The sequence below is a fragment of the Oenanthe melanoleuca genome, chromosome 5 (assembly GCF_029582105.1).
Source record: "Oenanthe melanoleuca isolate GR-GAL-2019-014 chromosome 5, OMel1.0, whole genome shotgun sequence".
NCBI lineage: Eukaryota > Metazoa > Chordata > Aves > Passeriformes > Muscicapidae > Oenanthe > Oenanthe melanoleuca.
The window spans coordinates 29,192,667-29,215,717 of NC_079339.1; the positions used below are offsets into that span (position 1 = coordinate 29,192,667).

General features: G+C 41.7%; 2 protein-coding genes across 4 annotated transcripts in view; both read right to left on the minus strand.

Moving 5' to 3' along the window:
• Positions 1-23,051, minus strand: part of RAD51B (RAD51 paralog B) — a 386,318-nt gene extending 363,267 nt beyond the window's left edge. The window contains exon 1 of the mRNA XM_056492651.1: positions 22,962-23,051. The gene's annotated coding sequence lies outside the window, so the exon portion shown is untranslated. The remainder of the gene's footprint in view (positions 1-22,961) is intronic.
• TMEM229B (transmembrane protein 229B) lies at positions 780-23,050 on the minus strand. Of its 3 annotated transcripts, none has more exons than XM_056492655.1 (3): positions 22,962-23,048; positions 21,261-21,453; positions 780-4,492 (listed from the first exon to the last, which is right to left on the minus strand). In XM_056492655.1, the coding sequence occupies exon 3, from the start codon at positions 4,464-4,466 to the stop codon at positions 3,963-3,965; it is 504 nt and encodes a 167-aa protein (XP_056348630.1). In that variant the 5' UTR covers positions 4,467-4,492; positions 21,261-21,453; positions 22,962-23,048; the 3' UTR covers positions 780-3,962. The 3 variants fall into 3 exon arrangements, with proteins under 3 accessions (XP_056348630.1, XP_056348631.1, XP_056348629.1); XM_056492656.1 differs by lacking the exon at positions 21,261-21,453 and adding an exon at positions 15,478-15,525 and having other exon boundaries at positions 22,962-23,035; XM_056492654.1 differs by lacking the exon at positions 21,261-21,453 and having other exon boundaries at positions 22,962-23,050.

Genomic DNA, 23,051 nt, shown 5'->3' on the forward strand with positions numbered 1-23,051 from the left:
GCAGGAAAGAAGGGTAAGAGTATCCTCGCCCTCAGGTGGTTCAGCTGCATTTTGCAGGCAGAAGTGAAGGAAGAGCTCAGATCTGCAAGCCTGCCCCTTGAATAGAGCATATTGCATGTATTCAGGGCCTAGGATAAACTAAAATAGAAAAACATTTGTTTCAGTTCACATCTTGATTGTGGCTCATGTTTTGTTTGCAGAAAGGGCAGAAGTTTCCATGAGAGAAAAAATTTTCTTTCTTTCTCTGCAGGTTTTGGAAAACCAGTCAGCAGCAGAGCAATGCTACTAAACTCAGGGCTTTAGTCACCTGCTTCCTAATTCTCAAAGCAGCTAAAGCCCTGCAGTCTTTTTTTACCTTTCACAGTCACAGGACTAGTCAAGCAATATCTTGATTGGATTATTCTGCTTTAATTAAGAAATGCACTCAGACCAAAGGCGCAATAGTACCTGGTATGTATGTACACATTTCTCTCAATTGTAACACAAAAGACCAAAATGCCATCTGGTCCTGCTGTAGATCAAACATTCCCCTCTGGCAAGATCTTTGGAGTATGAACAGAAACCACAGTAATGATTGAACTGCCTCTTGCGTGACCGACACCAGACTCTGTATTTATTTATCAGATGTTTTGAGATCCTTTAGAGTGGACTGTACATAAGATAAGCAAGAGAACAGAAGCAAAATTGGAACCTTGGGGAGTCCATATCCCACCACCCCCTGGAAAAGAAAGGCAGAGATCAGGGTCACTTTCTCTTTGCTGCAGTTAGGACAAGGTAGATAAATCACAAGGTTTTTTTATTGCTGGTGAACTCAAAACAGGCAACTTTAATCTACTCAGGAAGATACACATACAAACAAATGTTAGGCCTTGTGCGTTTTTTTTCTTCTTAATTTAAATGTCTCTTCAACTTCAGTCCAGCTCCCGGGCTCTCACTGAGCTGCCACTGAGGTCCTGGTAACGTGCTCTGGGCAGTTCTGAAAGATGTTATAAGAAGCATCACATGTATTTAAAAAGGGAGATTTTGCAGAAAAGACAAAGCTCTGACAGCAGCCATGTTGCTCAGAAAGGAGAAGTCTGGCTAATCCTGCTGCATTAGGTATGTGGTATTATACATAATTAAATTATTTAAGAATTTGCCAGGTCCTTTTCTGTTTCTGGTGTGCAAGCTGCAAGTAAAGTGCACTTCTGGGTATAAATTACCACTCTATGAAGATGCAATAGCTGGGCGGTACACATCAGACACCAGTGGAAAGCAGACTACAACAGCTGTTTCAATGACACAGGCAATAAGAATAATGCCCTAGGATACTAGATGCTGCTGGGAAACCCTTCCATATTTTGAGCAGTTAAATATTACATCACTCAGCAAAACACAAAAAAGTGTAATTTATATGGGACCTTCTTAAGTACAGACAATAACAGACATGACTGCTATTGCACACCAGGTTAGCTCTGTGGGGGCAGCCAGTCCTCCACAGCACATCACTAACTCCTTTTAACCTTTCCAAAGAGTTTTGTAACAGCTAGGAGAAAGCAGGGATCATAAGGATCTTTCTGTAAAGCTGAGGGTTTTACATGATGTGGGGGTGGTGTAGGAGGCAGCACAACACTACATTTAAGCTATGCTGTGAGAGGACAACCCAGCTTTAGACACTGCATTTGATGATCGTGACATAACCAGGGCCAAAATGGTGGGATCCCAACTCTCATCTGCACCTTGCAATTCTGTTCTGCTCCAGTAGAGCTCATGTACATTATCCCACACACACAAAGCTTTTTTTTTTCTCCATGTACAGTTTCAGGTGACTATTTTGCCTGGGTCTATACTCCTGAGACCAGCAAGGCTGATAAACTACATAACTGTTCCTCTGATTTCATAACACTGGCACCACAGCATCAGAAGAACTATCTGTTCAGTGTTTGTTCTCTTTTAATTTAGTGAACTATAAAAAGGGAACTCTAAATACCCACCTAAGTATTCTCAGTGATTTGGGATACATTGCATACCCAGAGCAGATTTGATTAACCCCTTGCCACAACTGTTTTCATGTGTCCATTGCCAGCAATGGATGCCATGTGAAAAGGGGAAGGGAAGGAATAAATAATTGCTCTCCATATAATACAAAAAAGTATTAACACTGCCCTGTAAGGGGAGAACCAGGAAACAACTCTACTCACAGGGTGGCTGTGTCAGGGCAAGAGTAGGCTCATAGCTGAGCACCCCCTACCAGAGACGAGGGACATACACAGAAATGGCCCAACTATTTCCAAAATAAGAGTGGAATCCTACAACAGATTTGCATTTCAAGCCAAATTATCCCTGGTACAGCTCTGCTGACTGTGGTGGAAGAACAAGAAAAATTAATCTGGCCTTATGGGACAACTCTGGCAAACCTTCCCCATAAATTAGTTCAAGAGTGAGACATCTGACAGCTGGAAGCTCCATGTTTCTTGCAAACTTCAAAGGCCAAGACTTGACAGAGTGAATTACAAACTTAAGGCTGCCACCACCAAACATCCCTGCACCACAACTGTCTTTCTTCTCCGTAAGTGTTCCCAATAGGTTAAATTTCAAGCTGTCTCTGGTGCAGGTAGGTCTACAGTGAAGCCACAGCATTCCCTCCTGTTCCACCTCTCTACTGCTGCTCTCACACCCTAACTCAAAGTCTCATTCAGGCAGAGTAGGAAGAAGTGCGTGCTTTCAGAGAGGGTGTTTTGGTTTTTGTTTTTGTTTTTTTTGTAAATATATCAGGCAACATGATATATCTCTTGCTGCCTCCAATTACTGTCATGACAATATGCTTGTAGTTATTTAAAGCAGAATTTGAGAAGAAAAAGCAAATCCACTTGACACACTGAGCAGAACACTGGGCAGAACTGAGCCAAGGCCCCTCTCAGTGCTGAAGGAACATGGCAGTCAGTGCCAGAGGACCAAATCCTGGGTTAGCCACATGAAGGTTTTGACCTTCAAATGGGCTGCAGCTGGACTAAGTCGTCAACATCACCAGAAACAGAGGAATCCCTGGAAAGGAAGGCAGAAAAGTCTTGTGGGCTATATAGTCTCTACAAGGTTTGCACGGCTGAGATGGGAGCTGGAATCTGCAGCAAGATCTGCTTTGGGGGGACAATGGAGATGGTAAGACTTGCACTATTTCTTGCACCTTTTGCCAAGATTGAGATAGCACAGATTATGGTAAAATTCACTTGGCAAAAAAAGGGCTTTATTAGGAAAAAAAAAAAAAAAAAAAAAAAAAAGAAAAAGAAGAAAAAAAAAGAAGAAAAAGAAAAAAATTTCTAGTGAGTATCAGGAGTATCAGGACTCAGATTTCAAAAAGTACAAGATCTGTATAAATTCAGCAAGATGTCCAGCACCAGATTATTTCATGGTGCAACAAAGAACCTGGGGAGAGGCCAATGGGACCTGGTGAGGGGAACACCATCTACCTCCCCAGCAGACTGCCAGTCTTAGGTACTTCTCAACAGCAGATGGGTTTTGCTTGTTCCTGCAGCATCTCAGGTCCCACGGGAGGTATTGGTTGCAAGCAAGCACCTGAATATTGCCTAATGGAGTAAGCCAATCACTAACTCAGCTGGCGTGTCCATGCCCATCCACTGATTAGGTGGGGTTTTTTTGGATGCATTTCCACTGTAGCATTTCTTTTTTCTTCTTTCTTCACTTTAAAGTGTAAGCAAAAGGACTGCTTTCATCAGTAATAAGTTAAAATCAGAAACAACCTAACTAACAAGTAACTGATATTGGTCCTTGGAGCCCAAAGAGTAAAATCCATACAAAATCTATTGGTTCCATTTTTTTCTGGTATATCCCATGCACACCCCCATTAGAAAAATGGGGTTTATGAATCTAATACAGCAAGAAGCAGTACCTCAGAGCCAGAGCTGACTGTCCATGGTAGAGGTCTGGGCTCTCTCATACTGCTAAGTATGGCTCTAGGTCACAGCTCAATCCGTCTTCACGTGGCCGTTGGCCAAGGCAACCGGCGCAGTGGGGGCCCCGGGCTCGGCAGTCTCATCAAACCGTAAGCGCAGCGTGTTTCTGATCACCAGCTGCTCCATGATGAAAGAAGCACAAAACCATGGGATGGCATACTCCAGGGTGATCAGGCCCATGAAGTCAAAATCAAACTGGGAATAATCCCATGGGCAGGCATTGAACTGGCGTAGGATGAGGCCAGTGGTGAACTCCCAGAGATATGTCCACAGTGTGTAAATGAAGCACCGCACTAAAATGTTACACTTGTCTTTGAGATACAGATACATCTTCTCCACAATGAGGATGGAAGTGCCATAGATGAAGAGTGCCCACACACTGGTAACACCTGGGAACTTCCAGTTGAAGTTGACCACAAACTCCCAGGCAGCTGTGAACATCACCTCACAGAAATAGCCGTGGATGGCGTAGAGGTACCATCGTGAGAAAGCGGTCAGAGGCTCTGCCGCAGCCATTCTTCTGCACTCACCCCAGCAGTGCTCTGAAAGGAAGAGGGAAAGAGAGGGAGAGAGGAGTCAACGAGGATATCACAAGTCCTTATCCCCCAGATGGCAGCACATAAACCTGTAACAAAGGATTAATCTGAGAAAGAAGTGACTCTCATTTTCACCACTGCAGATTTTAAGTCCTGGGGAAGGCAGCACCTTACAGGCCTCCATGACTCAGGATGGGCTGAACAACATACACTGCTCAACCTGAAAAATGGAACGCCACTGGTATTACACTGGTGATAAAGAGGGAGTTGATAAGTACAAGGGCTTTGCCAGGAGCAAGGTTGCCAAAGAATTTACTGTTTGCAAGTCAGCAGAAAACTACAGTCATCCCACAAGGAGCATGCATCACCTGTTAGCTATTTTCAAGAAACAGCACTTACTTTTCTGATTCTCCTATGGAATAGATCAGTTGAACGCAGCATTGTAAAACTGGGCCTTTTCAGCTGTTGGCTATACACAAAACGTTTACTTTAGTCTAAAACTGAACTTGGATGAGAACAACAGCAAGGGAACTGGAGGAAAAAATTCAGAAATTTTACACTTACAGACACCATACCTTGCACTCATTATTCAGCTGAACTTTTATTTTGCCCGTTGAAAAATTCATCCATTGTATGGCTAGCATTTGTAAAATAATTTTCTTATGGTCTCAGACTTCCTGATACCAAGTTAAAAAGCACAAGAGAGCCACTGAAATCCATTCAGATTTGGCTTCAGGACAGCAAAGCACAAAGGAGGAGAATAAAAAGGAACAGCTGAGCCTAGAGAGGAGTAGTTAGTCATGATAAATAGGATATGAGAACAAACTCTAATTGTCTATACAGGAAGAAATTGGTGAAGAGTTTTTGAAAAGGCACAATTTGCTTATCACTGAGCTGTTCCAGCACAATTAGCTTTTACACTTTCTGTAGAGATTTACAGGTCTGCCATGTTACAGTCAATGACACGAGGTGATTATAAGCATAATTTTACTGAAGCCTTGAAGATTTACACCACAGGACAAATTTGACCTCTTTCTTTCTTAGAAACTTATTCTTTCAAGTTGAGTTTCTCTGGACACTTTACCAAGTGCTATTTAACTTTCTCTGCGCTTGTCAGTTCTGTGGCATGATGTGCTAGGGAGAGGACCACACTAACTTTATGTACAGTCATTCCATGCCATCTGGAAAGAGGCTGTTCCTGCCCTGCCCTGTAAACACAGTGACTCTGAAAAAAATATTAACATGCAACTGACATTCTGATAGGAGATAAGAGAAACTTCTATAAGGAAAAACAGAACTATAATAATAAACATGAAGAAGATATGCACGGGAATACTGAAGGTGAAAAGGACAGAGCTTTATCCATGATCCATTCACACTTCTCTTAACCAGACACACAAACAACCAAAGCCTTGACAATTCATAGGATTTGGGTGCTTGAACAAAGACATATTTTCTAATGGCAGAACCCATTTCACACAGGACACTGAGCAATCATTACATGCTACAGAGAAAGGTCAACAGCATACAGTAAGCTTGGAGGTGAAAGAACAAAGAATTACTGAAGATTGCCTCATGTCTCCTAACAATTCAGTCCCAAGACACTCTGCAAAACAGCACAGGAAGTGGCACATGAGAAATATGCAGGAGGTGTATATCCAGACAGTTCATAAGAAGCTGATGCATAAGGGCACTGCAAACCAAGGAGAGTTTGTCAATATAATGTTACTTGTTTAGCTTGCCAACACAGTTGATAAGCTTAGGACTCTGAATCCTCATATCATTACTCCATTCTGACATAATTTCAAGAGCAAATCAAAAATCAGAGGTATGGGAAAGCACTAAGAAGGTGTCATGATTTAAACCCAGCTAGCAACTGTGCCAGACAGCCACTTGCTCACTGCTATTCAGAGGGATGGGAAGAGGAACTGGGGAGGGAGGGGGGGAAAGAGGGGAGAGAAAAGTAAAACTCATGGGTTAAGATGAATTTAATAATTTAAAGGAAGTAAAATTTAATAATAATGTAATTAGCTCAGTTGGTTAGAGCATGATGCTAATAATGCCAAGATTGTGGGTTTGATCCCTGTATGGGCCACTCATGAGTTGAACTTGATCCTTCTGGATCCCTTCCAACTCAGAATATTCTGTGATATTTCTGAAATATGTAATGTCATTATATACAGAGAAGAAAATTATTGTAAAGATTTTACTAAGTTGCCAAGGGATTGTATGGTTCTCCTCTCTTTTCTATAAGCCTAGCTTTTTCACTTGTAATCCTTAGTCCTTGCACTTCTCTCTACAGCTTTACATGAAATGTGTTTGAACTGTTAGCTGGGAGCACCCTTGTAATTTTGTAGATCTATTCATAAAGTTGGATCAAATGCACAGAGGGTCTTTCTCTCTCCCCCTCCATTTTCATTCCAAGGATCCCCTCACCAATTATTTTCGTTGCCTTATACCTCCCTACAAAACTCAAAGACTCATAGAAACATATAAAACAAGCCACCTCCTGCTCTACCCCACACTCTTTCCTCTGTGCAATGAAGATTTCTCTTTCCCGGTTCTATATGACAAACTTAATAAAAATCTATTTTCTTTCTGTTTCTTTTTTACTGTTTGCAGATATTTAGTCACTACACTAGAAATTTAATAACTGAATCTATATCAGGTCTTGGACATCTACAATACAAGTTAGCCCATTGCAAAGACCTATTGTTGAGTTCTTTTGAATCACATGGCTTTCACCACAACTGCAAAGAGACAGACATCAATGTATTGGCATTGTCTCAATATTTGCCTTCTTTACTGTTGTGTCTCCAGTGGGCCCAACCTCGATGGAAACTTCCTTCTTACAATATGCCTGCAAAAGTCCTCACAGATTTCCTGCTGATTAGGAGCATCCCAAGACAGGGCAGATGCCTGTCTGTGGTAGCCCAAACATAACTGGTTCCACTGTCCTAGGCACTAAGCAAATCCACAAATCACAGCTCCTCCTGTAAATGTAAAATATTTCATCCAAAATACAGCAGAAAGTACATATTAAGACAGAAAAGGAATGGCGAATTCATTTAGGGGGGCTATCACAAGCCACAGCATATCACTGCACAAGCTGGCAATGTACAATGTAATGGTTACAAGTCACTTGAGCATTTACAGAACAATTAAAACTGCAGCTTTTCCCAAGCATCTCATTTCCCAGCCACACCAAATTATTTGGTGTCTGGTAAGCAATACTACGCAAGAAGCTCTCAAGAGGGACATAAAGGAGAAAAGTGTTGTTTTATTGGGCAGCAATTCATGATAAAAGAATCAAGCTGAAAAGCATGACATTAGTGCAAGAAGTATCCAAAAAGAAGGCCAAGACTGGATTCAGTAAGAAATGCAGATTTGTGAAAAGCCTTAAGTAGATAATTGAACTTGGTGATGCAAAACTTTTAATGGAGTGACAGTAATACTGACCAAAAGGCTCTGAACATATGGGAGGCTATTCAGTCTCCTTAGGAAAACAAGTAACATTCATCACTGAGGCACTTACAATGGGATGGGCAGCAGCTTCCTGAAAATCAGAAACACAGCTGCCAGCTATGCAATTGTCTCAGCAGAGAGCAAACAATGCATGGAGACTGCTCATGGATGACCACTGAGGCTGCTCGCACTGTGCTGTTTTGGGGAAAATAGGGAGCTTCTAAATTTAAAGTTAAAGAAAATGCTTTCCATCATCAGCAAATTGTATTTCAAGTAGTTCAAACAGAAATAGTTCCTCTAATACAAAGTTATTAGGAAGCCTGAGCTCAGCCAGCACAAAATTTTTCCTTCTTCCTCTAGTAGGACGTTCTTTTCCAGCTTGCTGAGAAAACAAAAAAAGGCAAATCTGTGGAAACCGCACATGGATCTCCAAGGAACACTCAGTCCTTTCCCTGACTGCCCTGCCTGTGTGCATAACTGCTGGCTACAAAGGGGCCAAGAGCCCACTCCACCTACAGGAAACAAGCACAGACCTAACAGTGGAAAGTATATGAAGGGCTGAGTTTCTCTACAGAAATCTGGTTGCAGGAAGTTCACTAAGGACACAAAGCTGGGAGAGGTGGATGATACTCCTTAGTACTGTGAAGCCTTCAGAAGGATCTTGACAGTTTGGAGAGATGGGCAGAGAAGAACTGCCTGAAATTCAAGACAAATGCAGGGTCCTGCACCTGAGGAAGAGTAACTCCATGCAAGGACAAAAGGCAATAGGCAGAAACTGATGCAGAAAGTTCCACCTGAATATGAGGAAGAATTTCTTTACTCTGTGGGTGATCAAGCACTGGACATATTGCCCAGAGAGGCTGTGGAGTCTCCCTCACTGGAGATATTCAAGAACTGTCTGGATTCAATTCTGTGCCATGTGCTCTAGGATAGCCCTGCTTGAGCAGGGAGTTTGGACCAGATGATCACTGTGGTCTCTCCCAACCTGACCCATTCTGTGATCAGGGCAACACTTTGACTTATGGCTACAAAAAAGCACCAAGATTACACTTCAATATTTTATAATTTCAGCTCTGAAATGGATATTAATAATCCCCTAGGTTGAGGTAAGATACAGATAAAAGTGATGCACCAGGCCACATAAGGAGAAGGGACTTACAGACTGCCTCACTTCACGTGAGACCCCTCTGTGCAAGAGGAACCCTTCCATACTCACCTTCGGTTTTGCAGGTGATGAAGACTCGGCAAGCAAGAGGGAAGTGATCAGAAGATGGACTGATGGTAGACCAAGAAATAATGGTAGATTTATCTCACACAAGCACTGCAGGGGAGACCTCAGTGGATGTTGTATTCATGCCTGATTAAGTTCTTGAGCACTGCCTGGCTGATTTTTTTTTCAAAGCTCTCCTTTGCACTGGCTTTCTGCCCATTTCCCCACTACCAAGCCAAACTGTGCTTAAAAAAAGGCTCTTACAGATTGTCTTTATCCCCTTTAATCCAACAGAGTTATAGATGTCCTAGATGAGTGTAATGAGACCTCCTCAAGAAACTCTGAACTAACTCTGAAGTGCTAATAAAAGAAAAACAGAAACAAAAACCTCCATGAGACAATTCCCCTAATGAATTCTGGGTCTATGAATTCTGTCAGCTAATTGATCCACCGCAGGTGAACTTGAACTGCTGCAGCATGTTTCATACTCATAGTGCCCAGTTATTTCTGCAAGTTAAAAAGTTACAGCACAGTATTATTTTACAAATTCATATGTGCTAATATTTAGTTCTATAACATGCATGTTCATTTTTCTCAGAAATACCCTAGGGATCTATAAGCCTATGTTATATATCATAATTACTCTTAAATTTGAAAAAGTGCAAAGGAGACGCATACACAGTGGGATACTTTTGTCTCTCCAAACCACAGGACCATGAGTAGTGGACCAAGCTGAAGTAAAGGGTACTTTCCTCTCCCTGCCCATGAGCTGCAAAACTCCTCCCTCCAAACAGTACTTATGTAAAAATAACTGTTTCTTGTTACTTTATAATTACTTTCATTGGCGTATCATTGTAGCTACTGTGGTCTTTCTTCAGACTCGAAGAATCAGACGTATGTCTGCTTTTCTGCTTTAGCAAGGATTACAGTAGATACGAGAACATGTTGGTGAAAATTGACATGCATTTTTGGGCAATACCTGTTTAAGTGTAATTCTTCTTATTTTGCATTTTCCCTGTGAATAAACACCTAACAAGACTACCTTTGCAACCATGGACAACATTCAATGAATATGCTGCAAATCTGGCTTCAACATATTCACAGAGCTCTCACACACCATTAGAAGTAAAGGTTTACAAAACACTACATGTGTACAGAACACTAGGTACTAGATTTGGCCCCAAGACATTAGTTCATCAGTGTTTAAAGATTTATACAGTAAAGTCTTAGTGGTACTTATGTGCTGAAGTCATAACTCCGAGGAGATATTCATCCTTCAGGTAACTGAGAGCCTCAATTAACTGTGGCTCAGAAATAGGATTTCAACTGTACTGAAGTGTGGAAGAGCTCCAGCAGATCGATTAATCAAGCCCTGCAATAACGCTAAAAGCATGCCGCAGACGTCTCCAAATACAGACTCTCACTGCTTTCAGGAAGGATCTGGAGCCCTTGGATTTTGGTCAATTCTGAGTCATCTGTTTTTGCTGGTTCTTTGTCTGGACTCTGGTCCATCACGATGCACATTGTCTCCCTTCTACATCTGTGGAGTAAGAAATCACAGTCTATTTCTTATCTGCGTTTTCCCTCATTTTTGTTTCTAGCTCATTTCCCATAGAAGGCACATCATTTCCCTGCCACTCCTTGTTTTCTTGTTCCCTTGGCTAGTTCACTCTGTACCTGGTGGCAGCCTCTGATCCCTGTCTATCTTTCAAATCTGGTCCAAAGAGAATTGGGATACAGTAAAAAAGAATGACGACAAAAGGAGATTAAATGAATCCAATTACCAGACTAACCCAAAGGGAAGGGGAAGTGTAGCTCTTAGCAGTAATGCCTGTGTGTGGGCTGCCCAGAAGGCACCACTTCACAATGGAAAGGCAGGGTTTTCTTGGGAAGGAGTGTAGAGGAAGGCTGGCTTCTCAGAGGACAAAGAGAAAATATGATGACATTGTTTAAAGAAGAGCTTTCTGACTAAGGTGATCTCATGAATGGTAGTAGAAGTGGAGAAAGTGGAGAATTTCCATGTCCTGCCGCACACGTAGCAGGAAATGTTACCTTACGTGAACACACCTTAGCCCACAGTGACCACTCCAACTTGAGAACAGATTAAGGCAGTAACTCTTTACTTACAGTGATCAAGAGGAATGTTTCTTTTGTACCTGACAGAAGTTGAGACCCTCAAGAGTCATGTAAGTAACAGACTTGAAAGACACCATGAAAAATGACCGAATCCAAACATGACATCTACAAGTATTGAGCCCAAATCTCCCCTGCCTCTCCTTCAGGTAAGGTCATGTTCTTCTCCAAGCCTGTTGCTATTAAGGCTCTTGTGCCTTACCTGCTGCCTTCCCTGTTTGGCAGAGCTGCCCTGAGTTCCAAACATTTGCTGATACCATGGTTCTCAAAACAAGCAAATGTCCAGCAAGAGCCAAGTGCCCGTGATGTGGCTCCAATACAAAACAGAGACTTGGAAGCCAGGACTGTCCTATAGAAGCAGACAAAGCTTCCCATTAACACTGAGGAGGAGGGAGCCAGAATTTTGGAAGATCTGTCCCCAAGGAGATGGCATGTCCAGAGGGCATAATCTGCTCTAAGAATCTGTATCAGCCATCCTTCAGTTTTGGGTGCTTAGTTGCTGGATTCACCATTATCTTAACCTGGACAGTTGACTTCTTTCTCTGCAGCGAGAGCAGACCTGAGTTCCTAGAAGCCAGTTTTGAAAAGTGACACAGATTCACACACCATGACTTCAGGCCTAGGTCTGAGCGCTTATAGTTCCCTGATGGGCAACTGCCTGACTCAAAAGCTTCTGTGAGCTGGGCCCCTTCATATCAAACCGTGCAGTGGCAATCAAAATTTATGTGTATTTTCAAAAGCTTGAGCTTAACACATGATATTAGCTGACTGAAGAATATCTGACATTCAAAGAACATAATGCACATCATGCCTTACCAGCAACCCAAACCAGAGTGACAAGTGGAGGGAGAGAATTTGTCCTGAAACATGAGAGTTTACAAGATTTTATCCTTTCCACTGTCACTACACAGCCAACACATGTAAAGAACAGACAACATTATGGCAAGACATCACGTGTCACCCATCCTATGTGGTTTCTTACAGCTTTTTGGAAATTCAGACAGTTCATTTTTGAAAAGTTGGGAGTTTTTTCTTCTCAGCAAATGCCTCATCTTTCCAAAGCAAAATTGAAAGCAAATAGTTCTGCTTCAACCTACAATAAAAAACTGGTCCACCCACAAAGGTCAGTATCAGTAACAAATAAATATGCTTAGCCCAGCACTTCTGAACAAGCTACAGCAATAAGCTGGAATCAAGATGAAATGGATGAAAGCCAGATTTGGGGGAAAGAAAAGACAAAAAAGTTAAAACATTTTTCACATTGAAAATAAAGCTTGGTAGAGAAAAATACTACGATCAAGCTGTCAAAGTATCTAAAATCCTAGCTTGCTAAAATACTGCCACAATCCAAATCACTTAAATCTGTATCATTGACAGATTCAAAATAGTCTCTCCTCGTTTGCTACAGGTAAAGGCCAAAGCATCATTTCATAAAAATAGCTGCTTCCTTCATGAAAATTCTTCTTGCATACACACAGCTATAAGGAATTGTTTCTCTCTCCTTTTATTACTCTTCAGTGGTGCACAAGCCATTAAAAATTCCCAGAATTCAACTGATAGGAGGTAGCTGGATAGTTTAAATACCTGCAGTTTTAAATACCTGCAACTACAGTCACTCTTCATCTAGAAGGAACAGAACTGCTGCAGTTCATGAAGAAACATAACATCTTAGCCTAAGCTGAGTTAGGTTTAAAACCTGCAAGCAGAAGGTACTGCATTAAGTCAGATGAAACAGGAGGGAGCACACTTTTAAGCACCTTCAGGTTCATAGCCCAAGACTGTCGTATGAAGAGTTTCCTTCTCTCTTTCCCCTTCTGGAAATCTTGGTGGCAATTCTACATAAAATAATTTTTCTTTCTCAGTACACAATTTTTTCCTTCCTAACATTAAACTATTTCTGAGACATCAAAGAATCAGGTCTCCCGAGTGCCATCTGCTACTCAGTAGGCTCTGACTTCTCAAGTTTTATCCTAGCACCCCTGGTATAAAAATTGAGCAGTCTCAGAGTACTAAATTATCCTTTTTCACCAAAGGAATCCCTGTGGAACCTCCAAGATTATCTCATCTACCTCATCTTCTTAATTTCACACAGGCATCAGAGGTAGAAACATCCTGAAAAGGAAGGGTAGATAGAAGAGGATAAAATCTCAGAATTCTGATGAGCACCCCATCATGTCAAGCAAGATCCTCAAGTAGAAACCATGCCAACAACTGGGAAAGGCAGCTCCTCTAAGCAGTTTCCCAGAGTTTTTCCCACTAGTGCCCACCAATTACCACACCATGGGTATTAATCATGCTATCACTGGTTTGCAAAGTACGTAACCAGCAATGGAAATACATTGTATGCACAAGTAAATTAGTGATGAGTTTTCTACTTTATTGTTCAGATTTATTTCAATTCAGTATCACTTAGGTAAATTTGTCTTCATAAATTGTCAAATTTCTCTGTTCTGAATAACAAGTCAACAAAACCTTGGGTTTTAGGGCCTAGTTCCTATAAAGCAGACATACCCCCCACCACCACAGTGTTGGGTACTTCTATTCCTATTTACATCTTTGCAAAAGAAGGCTGACATTTTTATCACTGTTATTTCCCAAAGGTATCAGGAAGCTTAGCATTCAAGTTATAAAGACACCATCTTCATGTTTTATGCACACCTGTCATTTTTTCTCTTTTGTAAACCTGAAGCATGAGACTCACCACAAACCTCTAATGTTTTGGTATTTATTACTCTCCTTCAAGTCATTCATTTGATTATATGTTGTGTATCCCAAGAAGGAAGCACAGGAGCTTTCCCACAGGAAAACGTGATTGAAACTCAATCTTCTGAAAGCTGTACACTCAAGAGCTCTTTTAAAAAAAACGGAATAACTCAACTTCTGTGCCCAATGCAGAACTGGTATTTTATTTCTCCCTGCCATTCAAGGAAGCTCTTATCTTTTCAGCCATCAATTTCTTCACTCAGAATTAGTCCATAAGCTTTTGCTGTTGCATCCTACAGCTTCCTCCTTTTCCAATCAGTCAACTTATGAAGGTACTGTTCCAGTAGTGTTTCCTAGAACTATTCTTCCAAGTGAGACATGCTTCCAGCTGCAGCTTCATGCACTCCAGCTCATGAGATGGGGAGCTGGGTCATAAGGATGTTTCATGTCTCCTCAGACTAGACCTGATGCCACCTTGGTTCTTTTTCTACTGCTTCTGAGTTTCTTATTATCTCTCTCTCAAATCACAGAACACTGGACTGTTCTCTAGTTTGGACAGGACCACAGATATCTGCTTTAATGAAGGCAAATCAACCTGCTAAGTCTACACAAATTTGAATTCTATCTACAGCTGTATAGATATATAAAGATATAGAGATGCCTTCATATATTGTCCTATTTTATTGCTGATTTGTCCTCTTTTCCCCTCTACTTGAAGGGGATGCATCTTTTTCCTTATAACTGCCTCTTCTGACCGTGTTCATGTTTGTGCCGAGGTGAGCTTTTGCAAACACTACAAGCTAGTATTGGATTTATTGTACCTTCAACCTGCTAATCATTTATCACAGCTTCACAGAGTGTGCTCACTTCAGCCTTTACAGAGCCCCTCTGAAAATAGATCCATTTAATATTAAGTTTATAACCTTCTTCCACATTTCCTTTTGTGACTGCAGTGTCCCCAAATGACAGTGTCCTACTGAACAGTCTCCCCAATAAAACCAACAGATTCATTGCTCCAATACTGGCAAGAAGTTTCAAAATTTGTCTGTATTTGTCAGTCGACCTAAATGTAACACTTTGGTTTCCCTAAGACAGAAAAGTCTGTATGTATGTGCACAAGGCTTCTTCAGAATATTCTAAATGTCTGAAGTCCAGGAATTTACTTTTCATAGTACAACAAGCCCAGATAATGAAATAAAGCAATACCATAGCTTCAGACTGCTTTACAGATCTAAGAGTTTATGGTTGAGACCCAACTCACATTCACCCCTTTTCTGAGGTCTAACATGCACATTCAGCTTTCTGAAAAATTCTAAACCATCTCTTGTGAATAGCAGCTAACATGCATCTGCCATCATGCTAATACCACCTACTTCTAAATACCTGAAAAAGGAATTAAGTTTCCACCTTAGAAAAGAAAATCTTTAAGAATTGCTAACTCTAATCCTAAACTCAGCAAGGATGTAAAAATACTACTCACCTCTCCACTCAACTGTCAGTCTGCACAGAAGACATTTCCCACTCTCAGCTGCAGAAAGATGGTACAGTTGCAAAAGGTCAAAGCACAATGATAACAGGGGACTTGAATTTGAGTCCACACACACAGTTATTGCAGTAGAAGACAGAGCAATTCTCTTGCTTGTGTATTTGTATTTATTCTGTTTTACATGCTTCAAAAAAGAAAATGTTCCAAAACACACACAGCTATTTCCTTATACACATTCATTTAATTCCCAGTGACTGACAAAACACAGGCACTAACTGGCCAAGATCCTTGGCCATCCCAGAAGGGAGAAAAGATAACAACGTATTCTTTTACTTGCCTCTGGAAGATGCTCTTTCCAGAATAGATAAGCCATGGTGATACATAATGTAGAAAGTTCATGTTCTCACTCTAAGAGCTTCTCTTTCCTTTACAAAAGCACTGATGTTTCTCAGGACAATCCAGACAGTACCTTTCACTGACACTGAATTCCATTTACAAAAGTATTTGTGATGCTCATGCAGGTGCCTGAGGAACACGTGAAGACACAAGCATGAAAAAGGAGGATTTGGTGGTCCAGTGTCTCCATCCAGCTGGGACTATAATGTGCACAATCTTTCCCATTGCAGGCTCCACAAGAAAATGCTTATGCCAGGAAGAATTAGGTACTGCAGATCCAGACCATGTTTTCAGTGACTTTGATCTTACTGCTTTGGTCAGATCAGAGACAGAAACATGATACTCAACTTCAAACAGCTTCAAACCCAAAGATGGCCTGCGTGTCTCTAATTTACTGGCCTCTTTCCACCTCCCTCTCAATATCAGCTGACTCAGTAAAACCCATCACTTCTTAGAAAAGGGAATATTGAGCTGAACAGACTTCACCTGGTTTCCAGAAGAGGCTTATTTTACAGTTTCATGGCAGCCTAGTAGCTGACTGCTGTGAAACACAGGACACCCTCAGCTGAAAGTAGAAGAGCCATTTACACCAGACAGAAGCATGTAAGAGGAAATGGTAAGACCACAACTTCCCAGCCATGAGGTTCAGTTTGTTCTTAACACCTCCTATACTTAGTTTCTCTCTTTGCAAAGTACCGAACTTCCACCAATCTCTGTCAGCTTGTCAGAGGAAGTTTACTGCACTCTGCACCTGGTTGGAAAGACTCAGTTTCCCCATGGGGCCTGGCAAACACAAACAGAAAAGAAAACAACTACAGCTGTCTCATCCTCTGCAGCATGGAGGCAAATCTGCAATCCTGGAGTCTTATCCACAGGCAGTAGAGGCTTTTCAATGGATGGATAATTTAACTGGCTTCCTTCCACGGAACTGTAACCTAAGGCTTTACCTATCTACTATGTACAAACCCATTCAATAAGACATAGACCAAACAGCACTATCTGCACAACAGTTCATAGCAACGCCAAGGTGTTCAAAGTGTTAAAATTTTCAAGTGTGCTTGTTTTGCATAGGCTTGTACTAACTTAGAAGCCAAATTGCATTGCAGCTAAGCAACTTGCTTTACTGTATTTTCACTGTCTCTGAGAGCTCCCACAGCTGTAAAGATATGCAAAGTTAACTTAAATATTACATATGCAAAATGAACTTCTAAATTAATGTGCCTCAGCCAAGACAGTGCTGCATATGTGCCACACAGACAAAAGTTCTAGCAGTACATCTGTGCCTGAAAAGAAATGGAGGGTGACTTTTGCCATCCCATGCTGATAGTAGTTTTCTTGGGTATTACCAATGTCTAAGTCACTCTCCTTAGTCACCTGCACTTAGATACTCTGGCAGCACAGTACAAGATGCAAAGTTTTGCACTGCATCCACAACATTGACAGATCTTCCTTCCTTCTCCTGCTGAGTTTACAGTGACCAGTATATAAAAGAATAAGGAGCATCTTCTTATGCATGGAAGCAGCCCCCATTCAGTAGCCTTCCCTCACATTTTTCCTAGTACAGCCACGGCATGTAAAAAGTTCCAAGAGTCTGGCCAGCTAAGAACAGACTGGACATTAGAGGATGCTGAAAAAAAAGTGAAGCTATTCTATAGAGCTGCATGAAGATCAGCAGTCAAAAAGCAGGGGATGTTAGAGATCCACTCCAACTTTCATCCTGGGAGTACTAAAACTAAAATATCCGCTAGACTACAGGAGCTCTCCCAAATCAATTCTAAAAGGCATTGAGACAGATAGATACTACAAAGAATAAAAAATGTTCAGTTCCCCTGAAGTTGCTAGATAGAACTTAAAGACTAACTAACAAAAAAAGATAAAAGAATGCAAAAGTATGCACACAGGATGATAAATGTAGCTGGAACCAGTGGATAAACAGAAAATTAGGAATATACTAGGGGTTTTGGCAAGTTATGTAACATGAAGCAACATGCATGCCCAAGAGAAGTTCAAGAAATGGTCATATTGGGGCACTCAGTAACTCTAACCAGAGATCTCTTTAGATGATCCTCCAGGACCATAAAAGGCCTTCTAGTAGGAGACAGATGCAAATTAGTTCTAGGGAAAGTGATGTCTATGTATTAGCTAGGAAGCACATTGCAATGAGTGTATAATCATGATGGAATAAATACCCTGTGGTAAAGTTTCATGACACATATTTGATTAGAGATCTCCTCTGAAAGTGTCCAGCACTGTAATAAAGAATGCCTGCTTTCTAATATTTCAAACTGTATTAGAAAGTTTATTTTCTGTCCTATTTTGGTATCGCTACAACAAGGAAGTGAAGCAAGTAGAAGACATGAGTCAGATGGAGAAGCAAGAACTTCTTCCTAAGTCAGTGCCAAGGTGGCTACATAAATGGGGCTGTTGAGCAGCTGTGCTGCCTCATGAAGCAATATGCAAAATGATGCAAGTCTTGTTATGAGCTATGCTGGCCCTAAGAGAGGTGCAAGGGGCAAACAGTGCAGTGAACTAACACAGGACTGACAAAACCTCTGCTGTAATACTAGGTTTGCCATGATCTGCAATGTGACCTTGGACATGTCACTTCACCTCTCTGTGCCTCTAACTGCCATCTGGCTGATAAAGCTAAACTATTTGATATGAGGGCTGCATCTAATTATAGACTGGGCTGGCAGGTAGCACAAATAGTTACCTATACTGACAAAAGTCATCAGGAAAACTGAAATACAAAGAGCAAGTGCATCCAGTCACTTGCAGAAGTGCCAAACTGAGGTGCAGTCAAAAAGGCTGCACAACTAGGCAGCTCTTAGCTGCCTCATTTGCTTAGTCATCTGTGTCACATGGATTCCCAAGTTTACCAAAATACTTCCTTCAGGGAGCCTGAAAATGCATCTTTAAGCCAGATACAAGCATTTGTATTTAACAGCATATTCAATAAGCTTCTCTGTAGAGCACTTAGGAGTGAGTAATTAAAGGAAATATTTCTGCAGTAGAGTTTCTCATTAGCAACCAAATTAGCCTTCTGAAAATAATTAACATTCCTTTCTTTAAAGGGAACAGATGACCCATTACATCCATTAGAAAAGCAAAACAAATGCTGAAGGTAAGGCAGATTTGTTCAGGGAGACAGCAAGAAAGCATCCAGCTGCAGTACAAGTGAAAAAGAAGATGAGGCACAAATGCCCATGAACCACAAAGACTGGACAATGCAAGTGTGTGTACAGGACTAGTATGTGAATAACTGCTTGATGTGTGCATGCAACACTCACATCGAGCATCTTCCCTCCACTGCCTCTAGGACCCTCTGGTAATCTCATCACTGAGATGCTGAAAAATTCCACCTCCAATTTGTTTTGAAAGCCAGAATTAATCAACCCTTCATAGTCAGAAACAGCTCTCTCCATATGCAAAAATTCCCCAAGGAATTTTTTGTATTGTGTGTATTTTGACTATTAGAACACTCCCAAAATGCCCATTAAAATAAAGCATGATTTAATGTCAGATACAGGGACAAGTGAACAGGTGTCTATGAAGTTTACCTGTCAAGTTTCACAGGATGGTTTGACCAGTTAGTGTGCTCCAAAAGAGTTATGCATACATTTCCTGACCAGTGCATGCTTGAAATCAGTGTGACTGCAGAGTCACAGGCACCCATGTTGTGGGATGTTCGTGTATATACAGATGACAGAAAGAAAAGGACAGAGGTCAATATATCACTGCCTGGTGCAGCAAGAACTGTGCTATCAATATAGTTGGATGCACTATTCCAACGCAGAACAGATAAAGGAGAAATGAGCTGAGCTTCTAAACATCAACATATTCAGGTAATATATCAAACATAACAATTCATGAAAATGCAGCTGCATTTTCAGCCAGTTCCATGTTTGATACATACTTACATTTCCCTGGCAGGAAAGCTGAACACTCATAGCTTTCAAGTGTGATTGCAGTGAGGGCAAAGCTCAGCTGCACAAAAGCTTCCATAGCTACATCACTATGGAAACCACAAATCCATTGCATGCTCTGTTTGTCTAAGTCTTTCACTGATGAAAAACAAACAAAGGAAAGGTATGCTTCCAGTTTATCGCCTTTTCACTTTGGTCAAGGCCATAGGGTGAGGAACACATTTTACCTTCTTCAGAAGCAACCCTCTCCTCCTTGACAGCTCTTTTTGTGAAACCTACCCAGCCTCTCCACCCAGCAGGGCAGTCATTCCCCTCAGCATGCTTCCACCACTTTTTTTTAGTAAGGACTCTTCAAACGCAGTCTGGGATTTTATCTTAGCCTCCACAGTTTCCCTCAGCATCTGGGCTAGGACAATTCCAAAGGTGACTCACTCCAGGGCATATCCAGCTGCCTGACATAATGAGAACCTGAAAACTGTTCTGAACACAAGCTACAGTGTCTTGTTTTGACAGAAGTAACATTCCCTTCCTTTCCAAGAAGCTCTTTAAGAATATTTGAAGTGCTCTCAAAATGCAGTAGGGCACATTACAAGACAGCTATAAATGCAAGGCTGAACTGCTTTAAGACTGTTATCTCTACAGCTGTTGCTAGTTACAGGTAGTTTTTCCCACACTAAAAATCAAAGCACATCTCAGCAAAAGCCTAATAGCCAAGAGCAACTCTGAGAGATGCAGAAGGAAAATGGGGGAAAATGCTCAAAAATCTGCAATATGGCATGGACAGTGCAGCCTGGGTATGCGAAATGGCTGAAGTAATCTTCACAGCAACCAGTGGGAAGAAAAAAAGAAAAAAAAAAAAAAAAAAGTTAAAACCCCTCTGCATCTAAGTATGCACATTTTATGCTGAAGAGCAGTCTCTGAACAAACCTTCAGCAACACTCTCTCACAGTGGGCACCTCTTACCTGAGCCCACAGCCGTTCAGGGAAGAGTTGGAGGAGAATTGAGCCTCTGCAGCTCTGTAAGTCTCCAGTGCCTCTTGAATTCAACTGCCAGCTGACAGCCATTGCATAGACAAATGTCTACTAGTAAATGAGCTGAGAAAAACTATGTGTGACAGATGTTCCCAAACAGCCATTTAAATACACTCATCTCCACTAGAGCACTCTGCATGGACAGAGAAATCCTGCCTGTGCTCAGGAAACTTTTAACAAGAGCACACTTTGGCTTCTCAGCAAGACAGAGCTAGGAACAAACTGACACAGTCTAAGTTCTCTTACAAAAACCAAAGCAGTGCTACACAAAACATGTGGCTCTCCTACTTCCCTTTTGCAAAATGGGCCAAAGCAGCAAGGGCTTCCATCTTGCTCCTAAATCATTGCCCTCACCTAACAGACAATTCCAGGCTGGCATTAGCAGATGTGTCCCAAGTTCATTGCTGTTACAAGTATTCTTACCAATAGCCCACGGGATGATAAGAGGTTACTTCTGTGTCCTCAAGGATGTCACAATAATGCCCAAGCCAGTTTAATGAAGGACAAGCACAAGAGTGGTGATCACAGTCTGCAGGGTCTTATCCCCATGGCTTTGAAAGCAGATCTGTCTGCAATTCCAACAGACAGCATCCTGAACAGCCTGAGTGGATGGAACCTACAGGAGGCATTGGAGGAATTAATTATTCATGGTCTTGTTCTGCTGCCAATGGATCTATGTTTTCTTGTGCCCATACGGTGCTCGGTTTTTGTTTTAACAGTAATAGGAAACTTCTGAGCTACATTCAATGGTTCTTGAGGTAAGAAGCAGCATTTGCTCGACTTGCAGCAATAGTACCACACAGCAGAGCACTTGCCAGACACAGCTTTCTTCAGAGATACTCATGGCTGCATCACTGACAGAACAGCCAGACTCATACAAAGTTCACTCCACCACCAGCTGCCTTCTCAGGAAGCCGCTGACGCTTGCTTTGTTATAACATTCCAGTGCTAGTCTGGACTTTGCCACTCAATACATGACACTTGGTGATCAGCTGAAGCCCTGTAATCAGTTACACAATGGGCAGCAAAATCACAGCTGGAGCTCTAGGCAGGAACTGACACTGCTTATCCTGTTAGCATTGCCGCAATTCCATGTTAGCACTGCCACAATTAAGTCTACTGCTTTCCTTCAACAGCTGACTGGGTCTGTTCCCAGTTTCAGAGAGGATCAGGGATCTATCAGCAAGAATACCCTGAGGAGTGGGACAACAGAATAGCCCAACACAGGATCTCCTGGGCACTACAACCAGGAGAAGGTAATGAGACACCTGAGAGGGGACAGACAGAGGGATGACGGTGCTACATGTATCTTAAGTTTATACATGGAGCATCTACATATTCAAAGTGAGTTCCCAGCTAGAGATAAAGTCCTGTGCACAACCTACCCAGGAAAGCTGATCCACAGTAGGGAAAACAATATTGTAGCCTGAACCATGCCACATACTGCAGACACAAAGAGCTTGTCAAAAATGCTGCAGGGTCTGGAAATTGTTCTGGTCCCACAACGTCCACCCCACTAAACAGAATCAATATAAATTCTTGCTGTGGGATATAAATCACCCTTCCAAACTGATAGCATTTTACATGCACTCTGATTACCACAGCATACAGGAGAGTGGCAAAATGAGGCTAAGAAGATTAGCAGAGTAACACACTGGTGAATCAGGCGCAGAGACTGCACTGCTTGTCAGGGCCAGGAATAGAATCCTCATCATCCGACTCACACCTGTGTTTTCACAGGAGAGAGCAACTCTCTGCTTTTTACCTACTGCTCTGGTTCAGCTCAGAGATACTGCTCCACTGTCCTGATTGTTTTAACTGCCTAAGGCTATCAGTCTGAGGTTTTAAGGAGACAATAACACGAAAAGTTTGGCTGTATAAATTACAAGCAATCAGAATTATATGACTCACAGCAGACAGAAATCAAGGGTAATGTCTGCAAATGGCAATTTTACACCTCCAGAAAACAACTTGAGGTTTAAACCAATGGAAGGAACTTTGCACTCTACATATTTAAATTTCAGAGGTCCCATCTACAATGCAGTCAGCTCTGTACTCAAACAACTGCTGTGTTTTTCTGGTCTACAAGTGCAGTCCCCCCCAGTTTTACCCTCCAGACTTTACCTTTTCCGGGGAGGGATCCTGGAGCTCTCCCACTCTTTGGCCAGCTCCTAATTCACAACATCCGCAGGTAGTCTAGGCTGCCTCCAGCAG